This window comes from Cherax quadricarinatus, chromosome 9 (assembly GCF_038502225.1).
Source record: "Cherax quadricarinatus isolate ZL_2023a chromosome 9, ASM3850222v1, whole genome shotgun sequence".
NCBI lineage: Eukaryota > Metazoa > Arthropoda > Malacostraca > Decapoda > Parastacidae > Cherax > Cherax quadricarinatus.
Window position 1 is genome coordinate 29,320,507 of NC_091300.1, and position 26,920 is coordinate 29,347,426.

At 38.7% G+C, this 26,920-nt stretch overlaps 1 protein-coding gene across 1 annotated transcript in view; it reads left to right on the top strand.

The window, feature by feature from the left end:
* The first annotated feature begins 2,548 nt into the window (after positions 1–2,548).
* The window catches only part of LOC128685950 (acyl-CoA dehydrogenase family member 11), a 77,815-nt gene continuing 53,443 nt past the window's right edge, over positions 2,549–26,920 (top strand). The window contains exons 1-3 of the mRNA XM_070083374.1: positions 2,549–2,727; positions 12,152–12,324; positions 17,388–17,529. Coding sequence (XP_069939475.1) covers positions 2,607–2,727; positions 12,152–12,324; positions 17,388–17,529 — 436 coding nt within the window. The 5' untranslated portion in view covers positions 2,549–2,606. The remainder of the gene's footprint in view (positions 2,728–12,151; positions 12,325–17,387; positions 17,530–26,920) is intronic.

Here is a 26,920-nt window from a genome sequence, read left to right on the forward strand (position 1 = left end):
AGCAGCATCAGTCTTTACCATCCTCATTTGTCTTTGGTGGTTATGAGGTTACTTCTCATAAATTAAATGTTCCATTTCAACTGCTCTGTGTACAGGATTTTGTGTAGACTGAAGCGTTTTCAAATCTTAAGGTGATGGCTAACATTCGTATCAAATTCAGTTGACATGCCCAGCAGAATTCATACTGTGGGATAGATATCTTTCTTAATTCAGTTTTCCTTATGGAGTATTTTGAGGAGTATACAGGTAACATCTACAGTCAAATTGAACTTCAAGGCTTTCCTGTTGGTAGCCATTTTCTTGCATTGGTGGTCTATTTGGCAGGTCAGTGTTTGACAGTAATGGAGCCATTTTCCACTCCATGGCAGATCAGACAAGTGCCATTCTGGCCCTTTCAGCATGGCACCATTTATGTCTTACCTGGAATTTAGATCAGAGAGTCTAGCACTGGTAAGCCAGTAGTTAATGCTGACATGGCTCACCATAGGAGCATCAGCTATCCTGCTGTCACAAGTCCCTAGACACCACTGTTTCTAACAGTACATGCCACCAGTTACCTTATTTGCAGCACTGCCACCATAGTGCCAACAGCACCCTTCAGGAAATCATCCTAATCTAATAACAGCAATACTTTATTCAGAAGTTATGATTAATAGAGAACAGGGAGATGAAACATTGTGTCACATGTTCTGACCTCTTAAGTTTGAAATGCCCGTGGGAAACTAGCCTCTGATGTAGTAGTGCCTCTTCTTATAGCTTGACTGCTAGCACACACAGCTCACACACTGTGGCCTGGGGTTCGATTCCTAGTACGGCTAGAAACATTAGGGCATGCTTCCTTGAGATACCTGCTGTCCAATGTTCATCCATCAGTAAAATGGGTACCTGAGTGTTAGTCAACTGGTGTGGGTCGCATCCTTAGACAAAATTAACCTAATTTGCTCAAAATGCTCTGCATAATAAAGCTAATAGAATCCTTGGCTTCATATCAAGAAGCATAAATAATAGGAGTCCTCAGGTTGTTCTTCAACTCTATACATCCTTGGTTAGGCCTCATTTAGATTATGCTGCACAGTTTTGGTCACCGTATTACAGAATGGATATAAATTCTCTGGAAAATGTACAAAGGAGGATGACAAAGATGATCCCATGTATCAGAAACCTTCCCTATGAGGATAGACTAAGGGCCCTGAAACTGCACTCTCTAGAAAGACGTAGAATTAGGGGGGATATGATTGAGGTGTATAAGTGGAAGACAGGAATAAATAAAGGGGATGTAAATAGTGTGCTGAAAATATCTAGCCTAGACAGGACTCGCAGCAATGGTTTTAAGTTGGAAAAATTCAGATTCAGGAAGGATATAGGAAAGTACTGGTTTGGTAATAGAGTTGTGGATGAGTGGAACAAACTCCCAAGTACCGTTATAGAGGCCAGAACGTTGTGTAGCTTTAAAAATAGGTTGGATAAATACATGAGTAGATGTGGGTGGGTGTGAGTTAGACCTGATAGCTTGTGCTAACAGGTCGGTTGCCGTGTTCCTCCCTTAAGTCAATGTGACCTGACCTGACTAGGTTGGGTGCATTGGCTTAAGCCGGCAGGAGACTTGGACCTGCCTCGCATGGGCCAGTAGGCCTTCTGCAGTGTTCCTTCGTTCTTATGTTCTTATGTTCTTATAACAAAGGGCTTTCCATGTAGTAGTATGTCATTGATGTTAGCTAGACCTGTATACCTTGTACATGTGCTTATAGAAATAATGATTATTATTATTATTTATTATTATTCCTCTTATTAACTATATTAGAAAGGGTTTGCTAAATGGTAAGAAAAGGAATTTTTATCTTTTACAAGTTAAGACTATAATAATTCAGTTATTTTTCATTTTAGTGATTAAGGCAATCAGTTATCTGGTTCCATCAGTAATCCGGCACTAATTTCAGCTAGCATAATTTCATCATTATACTGACTCAGAAATTGTGCAGATGGTTGTAAATCCACTGGAGAAAACCATGATGAAAATGAGGACGATGTAGCAGAAAGAGTCTCTACTGATAGGTTAATTAAGTGCATTCTAGCTTAATTACTCTGTAATCCGGCAAACTCAATAATCCGGCACACTACAGGCCCCAGTGATACCAGATTAGTGATGGCTGACCTGTATATAATCTTTTATTTCATGATACATGTACCAAAGGCTTGAAAAACAGGAAAGGTTATTTTGCTTATTGGGACATATCTTTCAGGTATTTATAAAACAGGTCTTTGAGGGTTAGTATGTACAGTATGTGGTGCACAATTAGTTACCCATAATATATACTTTATGTAGGGACTTGAAAATATGCTCTTGAAAATTAAACATGATGAATCATTTATTACACTGTTAGAATACTGTATTACATTTATATACAGTATAGCTTATATCTTGACAATAAGCCTGTAGTGTTTGTGACATTTTCAGGAACTCTTAATATTTTTCAGGTTTAATGTTCAAAGTTTCATAACTCAGTTTTTTTAAGTACATGTATAGCATACCCTTGATACCATGTGCAGTTATAACAATTAAATATTATTTTTTTTAGGTTCCAAATACAGTGCGTGTATCTGGCAAAATGTTTTCTGTTCATCAGCATCGACTGGGTGTAATTTTGAGGCACCTCTCAGCCAGCAGTGTAAAATGGGTGACCACTACATCGCAGGGCTCCCAGCACTTGGCATCTCAGCCAGGCACAGGTAATCTGTATTGACAAACTAATTGATCTTTATGCTTAAACAATGCACTATTAAATCTTTATTCATGTTATTTATTTATTGTACATATACAGTATTGTTTATTTGCATTTATCTAGTAGTTCTAGCTTATTCCCCTTCTTTGGTTGAAGAAACATTTTATGATGGGTCTACAGTACAGATACTCCTCACTTAATGACTGAGTTCTGTTCCTAAGAGTAGGTCGGTAAGCGAAATGGTAGTTAAGGAAGGAGCATACTGTACTGGTTTACCTGGAGTTTACCTGGAGAGGGTTTTGGGGGTCAATGCCCTCATGGCTTGATCTGAGACCAGGCCTCATGGTGGATCAGGGTCTGATCAACCAGGCTGTTACTACTGGCCACACGCAAGTTGACATAAAAACCACAGCCTAGTTGGTCAGGTACTGACTTTAGGTGCCTGTCCAGTGCCTTCTTAAAGACAGCCAGGGGTCTATTGGTAATCCCCCCTTATGTAGCCTGGGAGGCAGTTGAACAATCTTGGACCCCAGACACTTATTGTGTTGTCTCTCAATGTTCTCGTTGCGCCCCTGCTTTTCATTGGGGGAATGTTGCATCTCCTGCCAAGACTTTTGCTTTCATAGGGAGTGATTTTTGTGTACAGGTTTGGTACCAATTCTTCCAGGACCTTCAAAGTTTTTGTTATCATGTATCTCTCTTGCCTGCGTTTCAGGGAATACAGATCAAGGACCTTCAACCGTTCCCAGTAATTTAGGTGCCTTATCTTGCTTATATGTGCAGTGAAAGTTCTTTGTACACTCTCAAGGTCTGCAATGTCACCAGTCTTGAAGGGGGCCATTAGTGTACAGCAGTATTCCAGCCTAGAGAGCACAAGCAATTTGAAGAGAATCATCATGGGCTTGGCATCCCTAGTTTTGAAGGTTCTCATTATCCATCCTACCATTTTCCTAGCAGATGAGGTAGATACATTGTTGTGGTCTTTGAAGGGGGCGACAAGGCAATTTTCCGTGCGCTCTCAAAAAAAAAAAAAATCGAAAAATTATGGAAATTGAGTTATTCATATAGAAAAATAGCTTAACTCTTTGGCAAAACAGTGGTACAAGAATCAATGTTCTACGATGTTTCTACAAGAAATTATAGTCATTTATATCAGGTATGGTGACGGCGATATGGGTAGCGCGTCTGCTCATAGCCCATATATTTTTTGGAATTTTTTCCTTGTTTTTTATTGCTTTTTCTTGCATTATTCTTTCTAATATAATAACTGACTATTTGGCATCATATAAGAGTATGCGGAGCTTATACGTAGACTTCTAGCCAATCAGGAACCATCTGGGAACACTCGGCAGTATTCCCGCTCCAGAGAGAGCCAAGAGAAATCACTTCATTATTACGCTTATATATCAACTCTACGGCTTATTTATCTATCAGAATTGATCTAATATGATATAATTAACACTATAAATAACATACAAACATGTTATACATGTATACTCTATTTATTGTTTTTTTTTTTTATTATCACACTGGCCGATTCCCACCAAGGCAGGGTGGCCCGAAAAAGAAAAACTTTCACCATCATTCACTCCATCACTGTCTTGCCAGAAGGGTGCTTTACACTACAGTTTTTAAACTGCAACATTAACACCCCTCCTTCAGAGTGCAGGCACTGTACTTCCCATCTCCAGGACTCAAGTCCGGCCTGCCGGTTTCCCTGAATCCCTTCATAAATGTTACTTTGCTCACACTCCAACAGCACGTCAAGTATACTCTAGACTGAATAAAATAGGCCATAATATGGCGAGAGACCACCAGGAATATTTCAATGTGAGTGAGTTACTCCTCTCCATGTCGTCTTTGAGTAAGAGAAAACGGTGTTTTGAAGAGGATAACTGCACTAGAACATCAGTTTACTAAGAAATACACCGAAATAAACGCGATTTTCGCGATTTTTTTTGGTTTTTTTCGAGACGGCGGGCCGGCCGGCGCTGCAGGCCAATATCTTGGAAGTAACTTATTCACTTATTTCACTTTATTTCTCCTTTATTACTTAATTAAGTGGAATAATATTCACAGAAATTGTAAAATAATGATTTCTCTAATTACTGGTGGTACATTTTTGGAAATATTCCAAATATTTTGGGATTTATGTGGGAGTAAAGGGCAGATATTTTGCAACATTCCAAGAACTAACAAACTTTATTTTTTTGTGAAATAAAGATAAGTTATTTAGAGGAAACCAAACCGTGAGAAATTCGTATAAGCATTGTTCTCTCGGCACCAAGTGTCCAAACAACCTTACGTTGTCCCATATAGGGAAAGCTTCCTGCCAAAGGGCATATTCAGTAAATCAGTCCTTTCTCAGCGTTTTCTCAGTTGTTGTTTGAGGTATCTTATTGATAAATATTTACAGTAACTAGAGAAAATACTTCGACTTGTGCACTAAAACTGAAGGAAATCTGACGGTAAACAAAAAAGCAACAATTAATTGCCTTGTTGCTCCCTGAAGGCAAGGTCCTCTGACATTATCACTCCTACGTCCTTCACATTACTTTTCCGCTCTATTGTATGGTTAGAATTTGTCGTATACCCTGATACATTTTTAATTTCCTCAAGTTTCCTATATTTGAGTAATTGAAATTTCTCCTTGTTAAACTTCATATTGTTTTGAGTGGCCCATTTGAAGATTTGATTGATGTCGCTTGGAGTCTCGCGGTGTCTTTGATGGAGGTCACTGCCATAGTAATCAGGGTGTCATCCACAGAGGAAGACACGGAGCTATGACTTACATCTCTGTCTATGTCAGAAATGAGGGCGAGGAATAAAATGGGAGCGAGTTCTGTGCCTTGTGGAACAGAGCTTTTTACCGTGGTAGGGGATTTGTGTCAACCATCTTTAGATATTGTTTTAATGTCACCTTTGCACCATTTATAAAATTTTTAGTATATTTTTAAATGTTTATGCAGTAGTGTGCTGTATACTGTAATAAACAGAATAGAAGAAATCAGCTCTAATATACAGTACTTAGGTTTGCATACTGGTCGGAGAGCTGGTCATAAGGCTGAGCAGTCGCTAAACATGTAGGTTGTTAAGTGAGGAGTGTCTCTATATACAATTGATGGTCGATTAAGACAGTCAAAATATTAAAAATGAACTGAAGAACATATGGGTAAAAAGGATTATGTATGTCAAACCCCACAAAACATAGCAAACATTATTTTTTACTTCTCAAAATTGTAGAAAAAAAAATTATAATATTGTAATTGTATTTGGATGTAGGGATGTACTGTATTATGTTTAAAACAATGCTTATCTTATCTTAAATTCTGGTTGCTGGTATATATTGATGCCCGAAAGGTGCAGAGGGGTATGGTGTGGCCTTGCTGGCCTTGTTGTGGATCATTGGTTGAGGTGGATGGCTGAAGTTCTTGAAGTGATGTCATTTGGTTGTACCGGATACTGAGGAATTCTGTAATGCATCTTTGGTTTGTTTTACCCTATAGTGCTTTATACAGCTGCTCCAGACTCAGTTTCAGAGCAGTGCTTCTAGCTTTAGTAATCTTCAGTGAAAATGTCTGCAGCTTTACCAGTAATAGGGGACTGCTCGCATTACAATTGTAATGTTCACTGTTTTTCTTCAGGTTCTTCTTTCTCATCTTCATCTGTTATCTTCCTCCTCTGTATCTGGGCAGTGAGCCTCTTGGCGCTATAAAAAGCTCCATCCTGTCACTTCTTCTCCATATTGTTTCATACTATGGAACAATGCTCTTCTCCAGACTGAGGGACTGACCACCTCAAAACTTTAAGGGTGATGGACTGATTACATCGTCTTCAAGTATCTTCTGCTTCTATCAACTTTTCTGTACTTGACTGAAGAAGCCTACTGTGTAGGCGAAACGTTTCACAATAAAGATACCTAACTGTTGCATATGTGTCTTACCTAACAACCTGTCGGTATTTTATACCATTTTAATGTTCACCTTCTAAGAGCTGATTCACATCTTCCTGTGCCCGACTCTCAACAGAGGGAAAATGTGTGAAATTATTCATCACTCCAGGCCATAATTTTCCCCATCCTTCATTTAATGTTGATTGGTGAACTTTGTTCTATGCACTTTTGATGTAGCTGATGGCATCTACATTGTTAAATTTAAGCCAGAAATGTGGTACTCCAAGCTAAGTCAGCATCCATTGCTGCAACAATTTTCTGCATCACAATTTGTGTGTAGTTACACAATGATTCCATGATCCAATTGTTGTACTAAGATTTTTTTATTGGTGGTAAAAACACAAGTGCAGTGGTACCTCGGGATATAAACAGCTCCCAACTCGAACAGTTATGTAAGTGTTTTTTTGTAACGCTTTTGTAAGTGTATTTTTGGGGGTCTGAAACGGATTAATCTAATGTTATTATTCCATAGGGGAGCAAATTTGTTCACTATCGGCACTCGAACAGCTTTCTGGAACGAATTAAGTTCGTAACCCGAGGTACCACTGTATTACATGCCAATGCACATCCACTAAGAGTTCTGGATGAGTACTAGAATTATCAAGAGAGAAGGCAACCTTGAAAGCAAGGTTCTTGCTACACTGGAATAAAGTGATACTACTTCTTTCTTTCAACGCACCAGCCATATCCCACCAAAGCAGGGTGGCTCAAAAAGAAAAATGAAAGTTTCTCTTTATAATTTTAGTAATGTATACAGGAGATGGGGTTACTAGCCCCTTGCTCCTGGTATTTTAGTCGCCTCTTATGACACGCTTGGCTTATGGAGGAAGAATTCTGTTCCACTTAACGACAGAGTTCCATTCCTAAAACCACAGTGGTAAACAAATTCGCTGCTAAGCAAGGAGCATACTTTAATGGTAGTGGGTTTGTGTCAACCATCTTTGATATTGTTTTATGTCACCTTTGTACCATTTATAGCATTTTTAGTATATTTTTAAATGTTTTTTCAGTAGTGTAATGCATATTGTAATAAACAGAATAGAGGAAATCATCTCTTATATACATTATGTATTTAGGTATGCATACTGGTCAGAGAGCCTGTAGTAAGTCCGAGTCGTTGGTAACCAAATACATACTGCGTTACTAAATGAGGAGAGGCTGTATATAATTTCTCTGTCATCTATGCTGACTGGCTTGACATCTAAATACAGTGGACCCCCGACATTCGATGGCATCGACATTCGATAAATCCGACATTCGATGCATTTTAACACAAAAATTTCGCCTCGACATTCGATTGAAAACCCGCTATTCGATACGATTCGCACGAGACGTGTCCACGTGTGGCCTGAACTGCCCCGTGTGTGCCAGTGTTTACAAGCCAGCCAGTGTGCGCGCATCTAAGGATACATTCGGTACATTCCATATTATCCATATTATCACTGTTTTTGGTGCTTGTTTCTGCAAAATAAGTAACCATGGGCCCCCAAGAAAGCTTCTAGTGCCAAAGGTGCTAATGACTATTGAAATGAAGAAAGAGATAATTGCAAAGTACAAAAGTGAAGTGCGTGTGTCGGAGCTGGCCAGGTTGTATAGTAAACCCCAATCAACCATTATTAATCTATTGTTATTGTTGTTATTGTAATTATTCTATTGCATTAAACTTAATATTTCATGTGGTAAAATTTTTTTTTCATACTTTTGGGTGTCTTGCATGGATTAATTTGATTTCCATTATTTCTTATGGGGAAAATTAATTCAACTTTCGATATTTTCGACATTCGATGAGCTCTCAGGAATGGATTAATATCGAATGTCGGGGGTCCACCTTAAAATTGCCTGATACATTACCGCACAGAGGATGCTGAAGTGATTCTTTGCTGCCTTGAATCCTGGTGGACTGATGTAAATTCTTGATAGCATCTTCTTCCAATACAGTCTTGTTGCATCAACATTAAACACTTGCTGTAGCTCATAGCCCCTCTCAGAAATAATTTCCTCCAGTTCAGCAGGGAAATTCCCTGCAGCCATGTGGTCACCTGTAGCACTTTCACCAGAAAACTTAATACAGTGGACCCCCGCCTTATGATCAGCTCCCAACTTGAACAATTATGTAAGTGTATTTTTGTAAGTGATTTTGTACATGTATTTTTGGGGGTCTGAAACGGACTAATCTAATTTACAATATTCCTTATGGGAACAAATTCGTTCGGTAACGGCACCTGAACAGACTCCTGGAATGAATTAATATCGTAAGGCGGGGGTCCACTGTATTATGCAACAAGTTGCACAATTTGAACTTGTGGAACCAGCCTGTATTAAACACTCATTCTTGTTCAGATCTTCCTTCTTCATTGCATGTTGTTTTCATAGTACAGGTCGGCCATCACTGTAGTGTGCCGGATTAGTGAGTTTGTCAGATTACAGAGTGGTTAGGTTAGAATACACTTAATTAACCTATCAACAGAGACACTCTCTGCTACATCTTCCTCATTTTCATCACTGCTTTCTCCTCCACTGGCTTGCTACTGTGGATTTACAACCATTTGCACAATTTCTGAGTCAGTATAATGATGAAATTTGAGTTAGTATAATGATGAAATTTGAGTCAGTATAATGATTTGAGTCAGTATAATGATGAAATTTGAAATTATGCTATCCAAAATTAGTGCCGGATTACTGATGAACCCGGATAACTGATTGCCAGCCTGTACTCTAATTAGCTTTTTCCCTTATTAAGATGAAGTTAAGTGATGCATCTTTCTTAGTTTTCTGTTCAATCCACTCACTCAGTCATTTTTTGTCATATTTATCTGTTGTGATCAAGTCACAACTTGCATTACTCATTGCACAAGCTCTTATCTTCTCTTTCATTTTAATTAGACAAACTGATGGTTCATTGAGACCATAGGCTCATGATATCCCCACCACACATTTACCATTAAGCTTATCTACTGTCTCTTTTTTCAAAACACCAAGACTTTCACATTTGAACTTCTTGCCACTTCTAGCATCACTCACAATCCTGTTAGTGCCATGGTTACTATCCAGACATGAGATATGATGATGAAAAAATCAGACATTGATTCACTAGCACAGAACTGAATACGTATAGTGTGGGATTTGTTTGCACAGAGAACTAAGGCATGGGGGGTTGTGTACATTAAGTGTGACTAGGCCTCCTCCATACGGCCAGTAGCCTGACCTGTGGACTGGCTACAAGGCAGAGGGAAAGTTCCCATGGTGTTTTGTATTTTTCCCCTAAATTTAAATGTTTAAATGATTGTCACGGTAATATGATTGAAAAGATAGCACAATGGAGCCTTGGTACTCGAACAGCTCTTTACTCGAACAATTTGATACTCGAACACTTTGTTTGGTAAAAAAAAAATCGCTTGATAGTCAACCATTGGCTTGGCACTCAACCAAACAAACACGACCTGCCAGAACATGTGTGTCAGTCTCCCTGCAGCTGTCGCTCAGTCCTGAACTCCACTGAACTTCACTGTAAACTATTTCATGTTTCTTCGTATTTTTTGGTGTTTTGTTTTTTTATATTTTTTCTTTTTTTCTTTCATTTTGTGTTTTTCTTTCTTTTTGAGTCACCCTGCATTGGTGGGAAATGGCTGATGTGTTAAAAGAAAAAAGTCATTATGGGGCCTAAGAAGATTAGGGATAACAGCCAGCCAAAAAGAAAATTGGTCAGAGCATGTATCCCCTGATGTGAACACGGCCCCCACCTCTCCATACAATATGGCTTTTATTATTAATTTTGGAGACTTTATTGTGCGTCTAGGTTATCTATCGTGTTTCTGCTATGAAGTTGGAATAAATGTGATAGATAACCTTTATTACTAATATTAGCATAATTACACAACATTATATTTCTTAAACATCAACAAAAATCAAACATTTCCACTACTTTGATCTTAATTTCAAGGTATTTTTAGTCTGTAAACCATTCCAAATCATCACTATTTCTGTAATATGTCTTTCATTCTATCAAATGGGACAAAGAAAACGAGAATACAATCATAGATACCATACAAAATACACTGCAAAATCACTCTAAGTGTATTTTTGGGGGTCTGAAATGGATTAATCTAATTTACATTATTCCTTATGGGAAAAATTCATTCGGAACTTGAACAAATTGGTACTCGAACAGCCTTCTGGAATGAATTAAGTTCAAGTACCGAGGTTCCACTGCATTATTACATATGGAGAGGGATTACTAACTCCATAGGGGTCATATAGTACCTGGGGTAATGGAAGTGGCAATCAAGGTTGATTTAAGGAATCGGGGGATAGTGCCAGTTTTTTACGATGTTTTGCATTTCTCCCAGAATAACAGATCTAAGTTGTTCAGCCTTCCTTCATAGCACAAGCCTTGTAGTCCTGACCAATGTGATTCTGGGGAGTCTGAGCTCCAAGTCCCTCCTTTTACCTTACAGTTGAATTGCTTTGTTGGTTCTTAATGTTAGGACCTATTTAATTTGCCCCTACATCTATGTATGAAGTTAACTTCTATCACTTATTCTCCTAACTTGATTCACATTTTTACTTTATTTAGGCTGGAGAAGAATTTCCTAACATTCATGTAACTCATCTGGGTTTTCAACTTCCATCTATACCTTTTTGTTTTTATGCCTCTTATTCAAACACTTATTATCCAAAACTCTCTGGCTGATTGCCTCCATTATTTTGTATATTTATTCTAATTTATACTTATTATGATTACATAGCGTGAGTGTCGTGGGTAAAGGACTGAAGATCAAACCTCTACCACTCTGTGTGCAATAACTTGTGATTTTTTATTGAGGGATCCTAATCCATCCGTATACTTAAAGGCATTCATTACATTATTCAATAATGAATAAGATTCTATCTCTATAGAATATATAGACTAATGTTGAATTGCAAATGGAGAACAGTATATTGTACATTACTTTTTTCAACAAACTGGCCATATCCCACCAAAGCAGGGTGATCCAAAAAGAAAAAAAGCCTTTCTTTAAAGAAACATTTAGTAATTTATACAGGAGAAGGGATTACTAGCCCCTTGCTCCCGGCATTATAGTTGCATCTTACGGAGGAAGAATTTTTCCACTTCCCCATGGAGATAAGAGGAAATAAAGAAGATCAAGAATTATTAAGAAAATAGAAGAAAACCCAGATGGCTGTGTATGTGCATGTATGTATGTGTGTATGTATGTACATGTGTGGGATGACCTTAGTATAAGTAGAAGTAGCAAGATATACTTGTTATTCTGCATGTTTATGAGACAGAAAAAGACACCAGAAATCCTACCCTCATGTACAACAATTACAGGTTTCTGTTTCACACTCGCTTGGCTGGACGGTATTACTTCCCTGGGTGGTTGCTGTTTTCCAACCTACTGCCTAGGTGTACATTACATATTTTAATGAAGTTGTAAATGTATTTTAATCTCCTAAACCATGATATTTTATTTTGTAGGTGAAACAAAGATGTCAGATCTGCTTTCAACAGAGGATCTTAAGCAGAGACTCCGCATTCAGTTTTCCAGGGCAAAACTTGGTCTCTTCACTCAGACTCCACCACACCAGGAGAATATTTTTGCTAATAATGCATTTCTTACATCCTATTTAACTCAGATTTTCCCGAAGGAAGTAAGTATAGTAGCTTATTGTTATTGTTGTTATTACATTCATTGGGAAATGCTAAACCCATAGGGATTATACAACACTTTGAGAAATGGGAGGCAATCAGGTCTGATTCGAGGGAAGATGGATATGTTCAATTCCTTGGATCAAAAGCTCCTCACTGGCAACAAGGCCTTTGAGGAAGTTTGGGGGGAGGGGTTGTTTTTGTTAAAATTGAAATTATGATTTAGTTTGTTAAATATATTATGCTTGGAGAAACATGAAAATACAGTGGTACCCCGAGTTTCGAACTGCTCCCACCTCGACCAATTATGTAAGTGTATTATTGTCAGTGCTTTTGTAAGTGTATTTTTGGGGGTCTGAAACAGACTAATGGAATGAAGAAAGTTCAAAACTCGGGGTACCACTGTACTTGATCTTGCCAAAAAAATTTCCAAGCCAATTATTAAACTGAATTAACAATTTTGTTTTATTTTACTAATTTGGTTTTATTTATGAATTTTTCTTGAGAAGTTCCACTTGTCTCTATAGCAGAGCCTAATAGGATAGAACAATTCTTAAGCTTCTTTTTCAGTTTTGTAAAATTTTTTAGACACTTTGTCTGGTAATTTAAGATGATAGCCTAGTCTTAGTAAATCCTTAACTGCTCAATTAGTATTTTTTTTTTTCCAGTGTTTTACAGAATTTAAAAATTATAAAGCGTTATGCCGAGAAAATTTTTTATTGATTGTCTTTCAAATTCTTACTGAAATGCTAAGCTGTACCTAATCTTTTTTAACTAATTCAAGAGAAGCTTCAGATTAAATTCATCATTAAACATGGCTGTACAGTATATAGTCGGAAGCAAGGTTACCCACAGCATGTTAATTTACAAGTGGCATTAGTAAAATAAGGAAAAGAAAGTAGATTCAATTTCAGTATTTTATAATTCAGACACATCATCGATTTTTGGACACCCTTGGTTCCTAGACTTTGCTGATGTATATCGGTTTTGCTGGACCATCAGAGGTCATATAATAATAATTCAATAATACACCTCTGACCCTCCATGGTCTGTTGGAAACTTAAATTAAACATTAGCATAAATGAAACAGGTTTATTGATTACTGTACTTACAAAGAATGTTACAGTATTACTACTCCTAAGTGGTAAATTTTAGAATTTTACTGGAGCTGCTGAATTAATCATTAATCCATATCTAGGGTTATTTATTATTTATTTATTATCACACTGGCCGATTCCCACCAAGGCAGGGTGGCCCGAAAAAGAAAAACTTTCACCATCATTCACTCCATCACTGTCTTGCCAGAAGGGTGCCAGAAGGGTTATTTAATGTTAGTAAAATATGTTAAGAATTACACAGAATCAATGGATCACCATCAGCAGCTGTAGGGTAAACAATATAAGTGAGCATACACACTATGTACAATGCTGTCTATGGCTGCCAGGTAAACTCTTTTTGGCAAAAAAAGTAGTCTTATAATTTTGTCCGAGCTAAGAGAGGTGCCGGATGATCTGTTGCTTGTAAATCAGTGTTGTACTTGTACAGGTCGGCCATCACTAATCCAGCAGTCAGTTATCCAGTTCCATCAGTAATCCAGCATTAATTTTGGCTAGCATAATTTCAAATTTCATCATTACACTGACTCAGAAATTGTGCAGATGGTTGTAAATCCACAGCAGGAAGCCAGTGGAGGAGAAAGCAGTGATGAAAATTAGGAAGATATAGCAGAGTTTCTATTGATAGGTTAATTAAGTGTTTTCTAACCTAACCACTCTTTTATCCAGCAATCTCACTAATCCGGCACACTACAGGTCCCAATGATGCCAGATTAATGATGACTGACCTGTACTGTAAAAGGATACTATGTATTTTCCCATGCGACATTAGACATATTAATTTCCTACTGCAGGAAAATCAAGTGTCATAGGAAATAATTGCTGTTTTTTTTTTTTTTTTGTTTTTATAATTCTTCTGGTGTTGTAACTGTAGGCTAGTTATTGATGCTGAGCATAAATCTGAAAACTGTATAATAGTCTTTATAAATACACTGAAGTACTTGATAGAGTACAGTACTACAATTTATCTTGTATAATTGTATTTCTGCAAGGTTTCAGGTATGTCTTGCTATTTCTGCTTACACTTATGACACACTATACATACATGTTTTTTTTTTTTTTTTTTTTAAACAAGTCGGCCGTATCCCACCGAGGCAGGGTGACCCAAAAAAGAAAGAAAATCCCCAAAAAGAAAATACTTTCATCATCATTCAACACTTTCACCACACTCGCACATTATCACTGTTTTTGCAGAGGTGCTCAGAATACAACAGTCTAGAAGCATACACATATAAAGATACACAACATATCCCTCCAAACTGCCAATATCCCAAACCCCTCCTTTAAAGTGCAGGCATTGTACTTCCCATTTCCAGGACTCAAGTCCGACTATATGAAAATAACCGGTTTCCCTGAATCCCTTCACTAAATATTACCCTGCTCACACTCCAACAGATCGTCAGGTCCCAAGTACCATTCGTCTCCATTCACTCCTATCTAACACGCTCACGCACGCTTGCTGGAAGTCCAAGCCCCTTACCCACAAAACCTCCTTTACCCCCTCTCTCCAACCCTTTCGAGGACGACCCCTACCCCGCCTTCCTTCCCCTATAGATTTATATACTTTCCATGTCATTCTACTTTGATCCATTCTCTCTAAATGACCAAACCACCTTAACAACCCCTCTTCTGCCTTCTGACTAATACTTTTATTAACTCCACACCTTCTCCTAATTTCCACACTCCGAATTTTCTGCATAATATTTACACCACACATTGCCCTTAAACAGGACATCTCCACTGCCTCCAACCGTCTCCTCGCTGCTGCATTTACCACCCAAGCTTCACACCCATATAAGAGTGTTGGTACTACTATACTTTCATACATTCCCTTCTTTGCCTCCATAGATAACGTTTTTTGACTCCACATATACCTCAACGCACCACTCACCTTTTTTCCCTCATCAATTCTATGATTAACCTCATCCTTCATAAATCCATCCGCCGACACGTCAACTCCCAAGTATCTGAAAACATTCACTTCTTCCATACTCCTCCTCCCCAATTTGATATCCAATTTTTCTTTATCTAAATCATTTGACACCCTCATCACCTTACTCTTTTCTATGTTCAGTTTCAACTTTCTACCTTTACACACATTCCCAAACTCATCCACTAACCTTTGCAATTTTTCTTTAGAATCTCCCATAAGCACAGTATCATCAGCAAAAAGTAACTGTGTCAATTCCCATTTTGAATTTGATTCCCCATAATTTAATCCCACCCCTCTCCCAAACACCCTAGCATTTACTTCCTTTACAACCCCATCTATAAATATATTAAACAACCATGGTGACATTACACATCCCTGTCTAAGACCTACTTTTACCGGGAAGTAGTCTCCCTCTCTTCTACACACCCTAACCTGAGCCTCACTATCCTCATAAAAACTCTTTACAGCATTTAATAACTTACCACCTATTCCATATACTTGCAACATCTGCCACATTGCTCCTCTATCCACTCTATCATATGCCTTTTCTAAATCCATAAATGCAATAAAAACTTCCCTATCTTTATCTAAATACTGTTCACATATATGCTTCAATGTAAACACCTGATCTACACATCCCCTACCCACTCTAAAACCTCCTTGCTCATCCGCAATCCTACATTCTGTCTTGCCTCTAATTCTTTCAATTATAACCCTACCGTACACTAATTTTTCCTGGTATACTCAGTAAGCTTATTCCTCTATAATTTTTACAGTCTCTTTTGTCCCCTTTCCCTTTATATAAAGGGACTATACATGCTCTCCGCCAATCCCTAGGTACCTTCCCCTCTTTCATACATTTATTAAACAAAAGTACCAACCACTCCAACACTATATCCCCCCCTGCTTTTAACATTTCTGTCATGATCCCATCAGTTCCAGCTGCTTTACCCCCTTTCATTTTACGTAATGCCTCACGTACCTCCCCCACACTTACATTCTGCTCTTCTTCACTCCTAAAAGATGGTATACCTCCCTGACCAGTGCATGAAATTACTGCCTCTGTTTCTTCCTTAACATTTAAAAGTTCCTCAAAATATTCTCGCCATCTACCCAATACCTCCATCTCCCCATCTACTAACTCCCCTACTCTGTTTTTAACTGACAAATCCATATTTTCCCTAGGCTTTCTTAACTTGTTTAACTCACTCCAAAATTTTTTCTTATTTTCATTAAAATTTCTTGACAGTGCCTCTCCCACTCTATCATCTGCTCTCCTTTTGCACTCTCTCACCACTCTCTTTACCTTTCTTTTACTCTCCATATACTCTGCTCTTCTTATAACACTTCTGCTTTGTAAAAACCTCTCATAAGCTACCTTTTTCTCTTTTATCACACCCTTTACTTCATCATTCCACCAATCACTCCTCTTTCCTCCTGCCCCCACCCTCCTATAACCACAAACTTCTGCCCCACATTCTAATACTGCATTTTTAAAACTATTCCAACCCTCTTCAACCCCCCCACTACTCATCTTTGCACTAGCCCACCTTTCTGCCAATAGTCGCTTATATCTCACCCGAACTTCCTCCTCCCTTAGTTTATACACTTTCACCTCCCTCTTACTTGTTGTTGCCACCTTCCTCTTTTCCCATCTACCTCTTACTCTAACATGTACAAGCATATATATACACACCCCTCTGGGTTTTCTTCTATTTTCTTACTAGTTCTTATTCTTGTTTAATTCCTCTTATCTCCATGGGGAAGTGGAATAGAATTCTTCCTCCGTAAGCCATGTGTGTCATAAGAGGCGACTAAAATACCAGGAATGGGGCTAGTAACCCCTTCTGTATGCATTACTATATTTAAAAAGAAAAAGTTTCATTTTTCTTTTTAGGTCACCACTACCTTGGTGGGATATGGCCAGTTTGTTGAAAAAAAAAGAAAAAAAAATGTATTTCTGTATGTATTGTACTTAAAGGTTTTGAAAAGTAATATGAAATTATCTCCATTTTAGGTCCACAACGCTGTATGGGCTGACTTGATTCGCTTTGGTCATAGGGCAGTAACAGATATATACCCCTTAGGAAGGGAATGTGAACTCAGCCAGCCTTATGTTCGAGCCTTTGATGCTTGGGGTAACAGAACTGATGATCTGGGTAGGTCTGTTTGTTGATGCTTAGAGATATACAGGATTAAAATTGGTTATTAATAGAAATTGCCTCTTCTAATTTTTTTTAATTTACACTTGCATTTTATATCCCAAACCCCTCCTTTAAAGTGCAGCCAATGGGGAGTACACTGCCTGCACTTTAAAGGAGGGGTTTGGGATATTGGCAGTTTGGAGGGATATGTTATATATCTTTATATATGCTTCGTAGACAGTAGGTTGGTAGACAGCAACCACCCAGGGAGGTACTTCCGTTCTGCCAAGTGAGTGTAAAACGAAAGCCTGTAATTGTTTTACATGATGGTAGGATTGCTGGTGTCTTTTGTCTGTCTCATAAATATGCAAGATTACAGGTACGTCTTGCTACTTCTACTTACACTTAGGTCACACTAAACATCAATATACACGTTTATTTATACACACTCATCTGAGCTTTCTTTGATTTTATCTTAGTTCTTGTTCTAATTACTTTTCCTTTTATATCCATGGGGAAGTGAAATAAGAATCTTTCCTCCGTAAGCCATGCGTGTTGTAAAAGTCAACTAAAATGCTGGGAACAATGGGCTAGTAACCCCTTTTCCTGTAAAAATTACTAAAAAGAATAAGAAGAAAATTGTCAAAGTGGGAAGTTTGAATGTGAGTGGATGTTGTGCAAATGATAAGAAAGAGATGATTGTGGACGTTATGAATGAGAAGAAGCTGGATATCCTAGCTTTAAGTGAAACAAATCTGAAGGGGGTGGGTGAGTTTCAGTGGAGAGGAATTTATGGGATTAGGTCAGGGGTTTCTAATAGAGTTAGATCTAAACTAAAGAAGAAGTAGCAATAAAGTTGAAGGGTAAGCTATGGCAGGAAAAGAGGGACTATAAATGTATTAATTCAAGGATTATGTGGAGTAAAATAAAGGTTGGATGTGAGAAGTGGGTTATTGTAAGCGTTTATGCACCTGGGGAAGAGAGAAGTATAGAGGAGAGAGAGAGAGATTTTGGGAAATGTTGAGTAATTGCGTGGGGAGTTTTGAACTAAGTGTGAGAGTACTTGTGGTTGGGGATTTTAATGCTAAAGTGGGAAAAAAATGTTGTGGAGGGAGTAGTAGGTAAATTTGGGGTGCCAGGGGTAAATGAAAATGGGGAGCCTTTAATTGAGCTATGTGTAGAAAGAAATTTGGTAATAAGTAATACATATTTTATGAAAAAGAGGATAAATAAATATACAAGGTATGATGTAGCATGTAATGAAAGTTTGTTAGATTATGTACTGGTGGATAAAAGGTTGATGGGTAGGCTCCAGGATGTACACGTTTATAGAGGGGCAACTGACATATCGGATCATTATCTAGTTGTAGCTACAGTTAGAGTAAGAGGTAGATGGGAAAAGAGGAAAATGGCAACAACAAGAAAGAGGGAGGTGAAAGTGTATAAACTAAGGGAGGAGGAAGTTCGGGCAAAATAAAAGCAACTATTAGCAGAAAGGTGGACTGGTGCAGGTATGAGTAGTGGGGGGTTGAAGAGGGTTGGAATAGTTTTAAAAATGCAGTTATTAGAATGTGGGGCAGAAGTTTGTGGTTATAGGAGGGTGGGTGCAGGAGGAAAGAGGAGTGATTGGTGGAATGATGATGTAAAGGATGTGATAAAAGAGAAAAAGGTACCTTATGAGAGGTATTTACAAAGCAGAAGTGTTATAAGAAGAGTAGAGTATATGGAGAGTAAAAGAAAGGTGAAGAGAGTGGTGAGAGAGTGCAAAAGGAGATCGGATGATAGAGTGGGAGAGGCACTGTCAAGGAATTTTAATGAAAATAAGAAAAAATTTTGGAGTGAGTTAAACAAGTTAAGAAAGCCTAGGGAACAAATGGATTTTTTTTTATTTTATTATCACACCGGCCGATTCCCACCAAGGCAGGGTGGCCCGAAAAAGAAAAACTTTCACCATCATTCACTCCATCACTGTCTTGCCAGAAGGGTGCTTTACACTACAGTTTTTAAACTGCAACATTAACACCCCTCCTTCAGAGTGCAGGCACTGTACTTCCCATCTCCAGGACTCAAGTCCGGCCTGCCGGTTTCCCTGAATCCCTTCATAAATGTTACTTTGCTCACACTCCAACAGCACGTCAAGTATTAAAAACCATTTGTCTCCATTCACTCCTATCAAACACGCTCACGCATGCCTGCTGGAAGTCCAAGCCCCTCGCACACAAAACCTCCTTTACCCCCTCCCTCCAACCCTTCCTAGGCCGACCCCTACCCCGCCTTCCTTCCACTACAGACTGATACACTCTTGAAGTCATTCTGTTTCGCTCCATTCTCTCTACATGTCCGAACCACCTCAACAACCCTTCCTCAGCCCTCTGGACAACAGTTTTGGTAATCCCGCACCTCCTCCTAACTTCCAAACTACGAATTCTCTGCATTATATTCACACCACACATTGCCCTCAGACATGACATCTCCACTGCCTCCAGCCTTCTCCTCGCTGCAACATTCATCACCCACGCTTCACACCCATATAAGAGCGTTGGTAAAACTATACTCTCATACATTCCCCTCTTTGCCTCCAAGGACAAAGTTCTTTGTCTCCACAGACTCCTAAGTGCACCACTCACTCTTTTTCCCTCATCAATTCTATGATTCACCTCATCTTTCATAGACCCATCCGCTGACACGTCCACTCCCAAATATCTGAATACGTTCACCTCCTCCATACTCTCTCCCTCCAATCTGATATTCAATCTTTCATCACCTAATCTTTTTGTTATCCTCATAACCTTACTCTTTCCTGTATTCACCTTTAATTTTCTTCTTTTGCACACCCTACCAAATTCATCCACCAATCTCTGCAACTTCTCTTCAGAATCTCCCAAGAGCACAGTGTCATCGGCAAAGAGCAGCTGTGACAACTCCCACTTTGTGTGTGATTCTTTATCTTTTAACTCCACGCCTCTTGCCAAGACCCTCGCATTTACTTCTCTTACAACCCCATCTATAAATATATTAAACAACCACGGTGACATCACACATCCTTGTCTAAGGCCTACTTTTACTGGGAAAAAATTTCCCTCTTTCCTACATACTCTAACTTGAGCCTCACTATCCTCGTAAAAACTCTTCACTGCTTTCAGTAACCTACCTCCTACACCATACACTAGCAACATCTGCCACATTGCCCCCCTATCCACCCTGTCATACGCCTTTTCCAAATCCATAAATGCCACAAAGACCTCTTTAGCCTTATCTAAATACTGTTCACTTATATGTTTCACTGTAAACACCTGGTCCACACACCCCCTACCTTTCCTAAAGCCTCCTTGTTCATCTGCTATCCTATTCTCCGTCTTACTCTTAATTCTTTCAATTATAACTCTACCATACACTTTACCAGGTACACTCAACAGACTTATCCCCCTATAATTTTTGCACTCTCTTTTATCCCCTTTGCCTTTATACAAAGGAACTATGCATGCTCTCTGCCAATCCCTAGGTACCTTACCCTCTTCCATACATTTATTAAATAATTGCACTAACCACTCCAAAACTATATCCCCACCTGCTTTTAACATTTCTATCTTTATCCCATCAATCCCGGCTGCCTTACCCCCTTTCATTTTACCTACTGCCTCACAAACTTCCCCCACACTCACAACTGGCTCTTCCTCACTCCTACAAGATGTTATTCCTCCTTGCCCTATACACGAAATCACAGCTTCCCTATCTTCATCAACATTTAACAATTCCTCAAAATATTCCTTCCATCTTCCCAATACCTCTACCTCTCCATTTAATAACTCTCCTCTCCTATTTTTAACTGACAAATCCATTTGTTCTCTAGGCTTTCTTAACTTGTTAATCTCACTCCAAAACTTTTTCTTATTTTCAACAAAATTTGTTGATAACATCTCACCCACTCTCTCATTTGCTCTCTTTTTACATTGCTTCACCACTCTCTTAACTTCTCTCTTTTTCTCCATATACTCTTCCCTCCTTGCATCACTTCTACTTTGTAAAAACTTCTCATATGCTAACTTTTTCTCCCTTACTACTCTCTTTACATCATCATTCCACCAATCGCTCCTCTTCCCTCCTGCACCCACTTTCCTGTAACCACAAACTTCTGCTGAACACTCTAACACTACATTTTTAAACCTACCCCATACCTCTTCGACCCCATTGCCTATGCTCTCATTAGCCCATCTATCCTCCAATAGCTGTTTATATCTTACCCTAACTGCCTCCTCTTTTAGTTTATAAACCTTCACCTCTCTCTTCCCTGATGCTTCTATTCTCCTTGTATCCCATCTACCTTTTACTCTCAGTGTAGCTACAACTAGAAAGTGATCTGATATATCTGTGGCCCCTCTATAAACATGTACATCCTGAAGTCTACTCAACAGTCTTTTATCTACCAATACATAATCCAACAAACTACTGTCATTTCGCCCTACATCATATCGTGTATACTTATTTATCCTCTTTTTCTTAAAATATGTATTACCTATAACTAAACCCCTTTCTATACAAAGTTCAATCAAAGGGCTCCCATTATCATTTACACCTGGCACCCCAAACTTACCTACCACACCCTCTCTAAAAGTTTCTCCTACTTTAGCATTCAAGTCCCCTACCACAATTACTCTCTCACTTGGTTCAAAGGCTCCTATACATTCACTTAACATCTCCCAAAATCTCTCTCTCTCCTCTGCATTCCTCTCTTCTCCAGGTGCATACACGCTTATTATGACCCACTTCTCGCATCCAACCTTTACTTTAATCCACATAATTCTTGAATTTACACCTTCATATTCTCTTTTCTCCTTCCATAACTGATCATTTAACATTACTGCTACCCCTTCCTTTGCTCTAACTCTCTCAGATACTCCAGATTTAATCCCATTTATTTCCCCCCACTGAAACTCTCCTACCCCCTTCAGCTTTGTTTCGCTTAGGGCCAGGACATCCAACTTCTTTTCATTCATAACATCAGCAATCATCTGTTTCTTGTCATCCGCACTACATCCACGCACATTTAAGCAACCCAGTTTTATAAAGTTTTTCTTCTTCTCTTTTTTAGTAATTGTATACAGGAGAAGGGGTTACTAGCCCATTGCTCCCGGCATTTATCAGTTAAAAACAGAGAAGGGGAGTTAGTAGATGGGGAGATGGAGGTTTTGGGTAGATGGCGAGAATATTTTGAGGAACTTTTAAATGTCGACGAAGAAAGGGAGGTGGTAATTTCATGCACTGGCCAGGGAGGTATATCATCTTTTAGAAGTGAAGAAGAGCAGGATGTGAGTGTGGGGGAGGTGCATGAGGCATTACGTAGAATGAAAGAAAGGGGGTAAAGCAGCTGGAACTGATGGGATCATGACAGAAATGTTAAAAGCAGGGGGGGGGACAGTGTTGGAGTGGTTGGTATTTTCATTTAATAAATGTATGAAAGAGGGGAAGGTACCTAGGGATTGGCAGAGAGCGTGTATAGTCCCTTTATATAAAGGGAAGGGGGACAAAAGAGATTGTAAAAATTATAGAGGAATAAGTTTACCGAGTATACCAGGAAAAGTGTACGGTAGGGTTATAATTGAAGAATTAGAGGTAAGACAGAATGTAGGATTGCGGATGAGCAAGGTTTCAGATTGGGAAGGGGATGTGTATATCAAGTGTTTACATTGAGGCATATATGTGAGCAGTATTTAGATAAAGGTAGGGAAGTTTTTATTGCATTTATGGATTTAGAAAAGGCATATGATAGAGTGGATAGGGGAGCAATGTGGCAGATGTTGCAAGTATATGGAATAGGTGGTAAGTTACTAAATGTTGTAAAGAGTTTTTGTGAGGATAGTGAGGCTCAGGTTAGGGTGTGTAGAAGAGAGGGAGACTACTTCCTGGTAAAAGTAGGTCTTAGACAGGGATGTGTAATGTCACCATGGTTGTTTAATATATTTATAGATGGGGTTGTAAAAGAAGTAAATGCTTGGGTGTTCAGGAGAGGGGTGGGATTAAATTATGGGGAATTAAATACAAAATGGGAAGTGACACAGTTACTTTTTGCTGATGATACTGTGCTTATGGGAGATTCTAAAGAAAAATTGCAAAGGTTAGTGGACAAATTTGGGAATGTGTGTAAAGGTAGAAAGTTGAAAGTGAACATAGAAAAGAGTAAGGTGATGAGAGTATCAAATGATTTAGATAAAGAAAAATTGGATATCAAATTGAGGAGGAGGAGTATGGAAGAAGTGAATGTTTTCAGATATTTGGGAGTTGACATGTCAGCGGATGGATTTATGAAGGATGAGGTTAATCATAGAATTGATGAAGGAAAAAAGGTGAGTGGTGCATTGAGGTATATGTGGAGGCAAAAAATGTTATCTATGGAGGCAAAGAAGGGAATGTATGAAAGTATAGCAGTACCAACACTCTTATATGGGTGTGAAGCTTGGGTTGTAAATGCTGCAGCAAGGAGGCGGTTGGAGGCAGTGGAGATGTCCTGTCTAAGAGCAATGTGTGGTGTAAATATTATGCAGAAAATTCGGAGTGTGGAAATTAGGAGGTGTGGAGTTAATAAAAGTATTAGTCAGAGGGCTGAAGAGGGTTTGTTGAGGTGGTTTGGTCATTTAGAGAGAATGGATCAAAGTAGAATGACATGGAGAGTGTATAAATCTGTAGGGGAAGGAAGGTGGGGTAGGGGTCGTCCTCGAAAAGATTGGAGGGAGGGGGTAAAGGAGGTTTTGTGGGCGAGGGGTTTGGACTTCCAGCAAGCGTGCGTGAGCGTGTTAGATAGGAGTGAATGGAGACAAATGGTATTTGGGACCTGACGATCTGTTGGAGTGTGAGCAGGGTAATATTTAGTGAAGGGATTCAGGGAAACCGGTTATTTTATATAACCGGACTCAAGTCCTAGAAATGGGAAGTACAATGCCTGCACTCTAAAGGAGGGGTTTGGGATATTGGGAGTTTGGAGAGATATATTGTGTATTTTTATACGCACATGTATATACTTCTAAACTGTTGTATTCTGGGCAGGGCCGGATTAAGAAGTCTCCGGGCCCTAGGCTATTCAGATTGGCAGGGCCCATTTGACTTACGGGTAAGCGAAGCGACCCCTTCCAGCATGGGGGTGGGGGGGGGTCGTTGTGAGCCTGTTTATGGTCTAATTAAATACATTTTGGCTATTTAGATTAAATTTAATAAGGAAAGTACATCAAGACAACCAAAACCGTTTACCAACAGCCATTATAACTATCTTGTTAAATCATGCATTTTAAAGAGAATATACTCAAGACAGCATAGTATTACATAGTATTACTATTAAAGTAGTGACATCATGTACCTATTATATTGAGCATAACCACTACAGCACTATTATTCCCTTTATAAATCACTGACCATTATTGTTATCATTGCATCATGCATAAGACTATCAAATCATATAAACTCAAGAAAGTAAAGAATTGTTTATATTCACAGGCACTTCTTAAATAAACTTTTTTCTGGATTTCATATTGGCAAAATCATCAATTATATTCTGAAAATCAATATTTCTTGTTAGATCAGACTCAGTGGTCAACAAGGCTAGGTTACACAATTTGTCTTGGCTCATTGTTGAACGGAGCTGGTTTTTCACTCTTTTCAAAACAGAAAATGAACGTTTTCCTTCACAGTTAGTAGCTGGAAGTGTTAGGTAAAGGCGATACACTATGTCAACATTAGAGAAGGTTTCTGAGATACCTGCATTTCTTAAATGTTTCAAAGCAGCTGAGGGTGCACATTTTTCAAGTGGAGCTTTAATCTGATTCATATACCCAGAAAAATGAACTATTTCTTCAACAAATGTGTCCTGAACATCTGCTGAAAGGTGTTGTTGCAACTTTAATGCAGCTTCTCTCAATTCTGCATCTGGCATAGTAGTAATTTTGAACAGAAATCCAAACTTGTCATTGAGATTCTGGTAGATTTCTTTTCTTTTCACCAATTCTGTAATCAGTGAATCCAGAATGACGAAGTATGTAGCTATCTTACATTTCTGCCTTGGTAGCAACACAATTTCATTGTCTGGCTCTTCAAAATTGCATTTCCTCTTCCTTGACCGCTGATGATCAGCCCGGTAACTGTAGTCTTTCACCAGCAGTTTAGCTTTCTCTTCAAACATTTCAAAAGCTTCATCATTGCGAAGTGAGCTTACAAATTCCACTAAGCCTGCATAGAGGTAAGCACAAGTAGCCATTTCAATTTCAATTTTCTGAAGTGTCTTGTTCATGGCATTTAACCGTTCCAGTATACAGTCCCAAAGCACACAGAGTAAGGCCAATTCAAAATCTTCCAATTTTGATGCTAAGCTGGCTGCTTCGCTTCTTGTAGTTGCTGTCTGGTCTTCATCCTCTGCTATTTGGATCAAAGCAGAACGTATTTCAGCAAAGCTGTCTTTCAAAGCATGTGTTGCATCATGCTGCGCTGACCACCTTGTTGTTGATAATGATTTGATGACATCTCCATGAATGGTTGACTTGAGTATACTCCACCGATGCGTTGAAGCAGAGAAAAAATTAAAGAGTGCTTGTAAAAGTCCAAAAAATGAAACTGCAGCGACACAACACTCCGCAGCACATGATCCAACAAGATTAAGAGAATGTGCTGAGCAGGCCACATATTCAGCAAGTGGGTTGATTTGGTTGATACGGGCTTGCAATCCATTATATTTACCCGACATGTTACTTGCATTGTCGTAGCTCTGGCCACGGCAATCCATAATAGAGAGATCATGTTCAAGCAGAGTATCCAGTACTACATTCATCATTGTTTCTCCATCATGGCAGGAAAGAGGAATGAATTTTATAAAGCGCTCTACAGGCTTACCACTGGAGTCGACAAAGCGAACAATGAATGTCAATTGATCTGTATGTGAAATATCTGGTGTTGAATCTACACTTATTGCAAAGTATTTTGCAGTTTTCACAGCTGCTATGATGTTATTGAGGACCTTCTTAGTCATCAGTTCAGTAAATTCATTGCATATAGTAGATGACATGTAAGATACAGTGCCTCTTACTGCATTCCCAAGGCGTGACACATGATTTGCTAAGAATGGATCGAATTGTGCTAACAGTTCTATGATCCCTAGGAAATTGCCATTGTTTTCCGAACCAAAAACCTCATTTTCTCCACGGAAAACAAGTCCTCTTAGAGCTAAGAATTTTACAACAGCAACAACTCTTTCTAGAACTTTTCTCCAATAAGTGAGCTCTTTTTCAGTTTGATTTTCCAAATGAGAATCCAATAAGCCTTTTTTCTGTGCACGAAATACACTGGCTAAAATGCAGCTCCTGTGAGTGGTGCTGTTTTCATGTTCCTCAAAACGCTTGGAATTTTTCCAGTCATTGAACCCCTGTGTGAA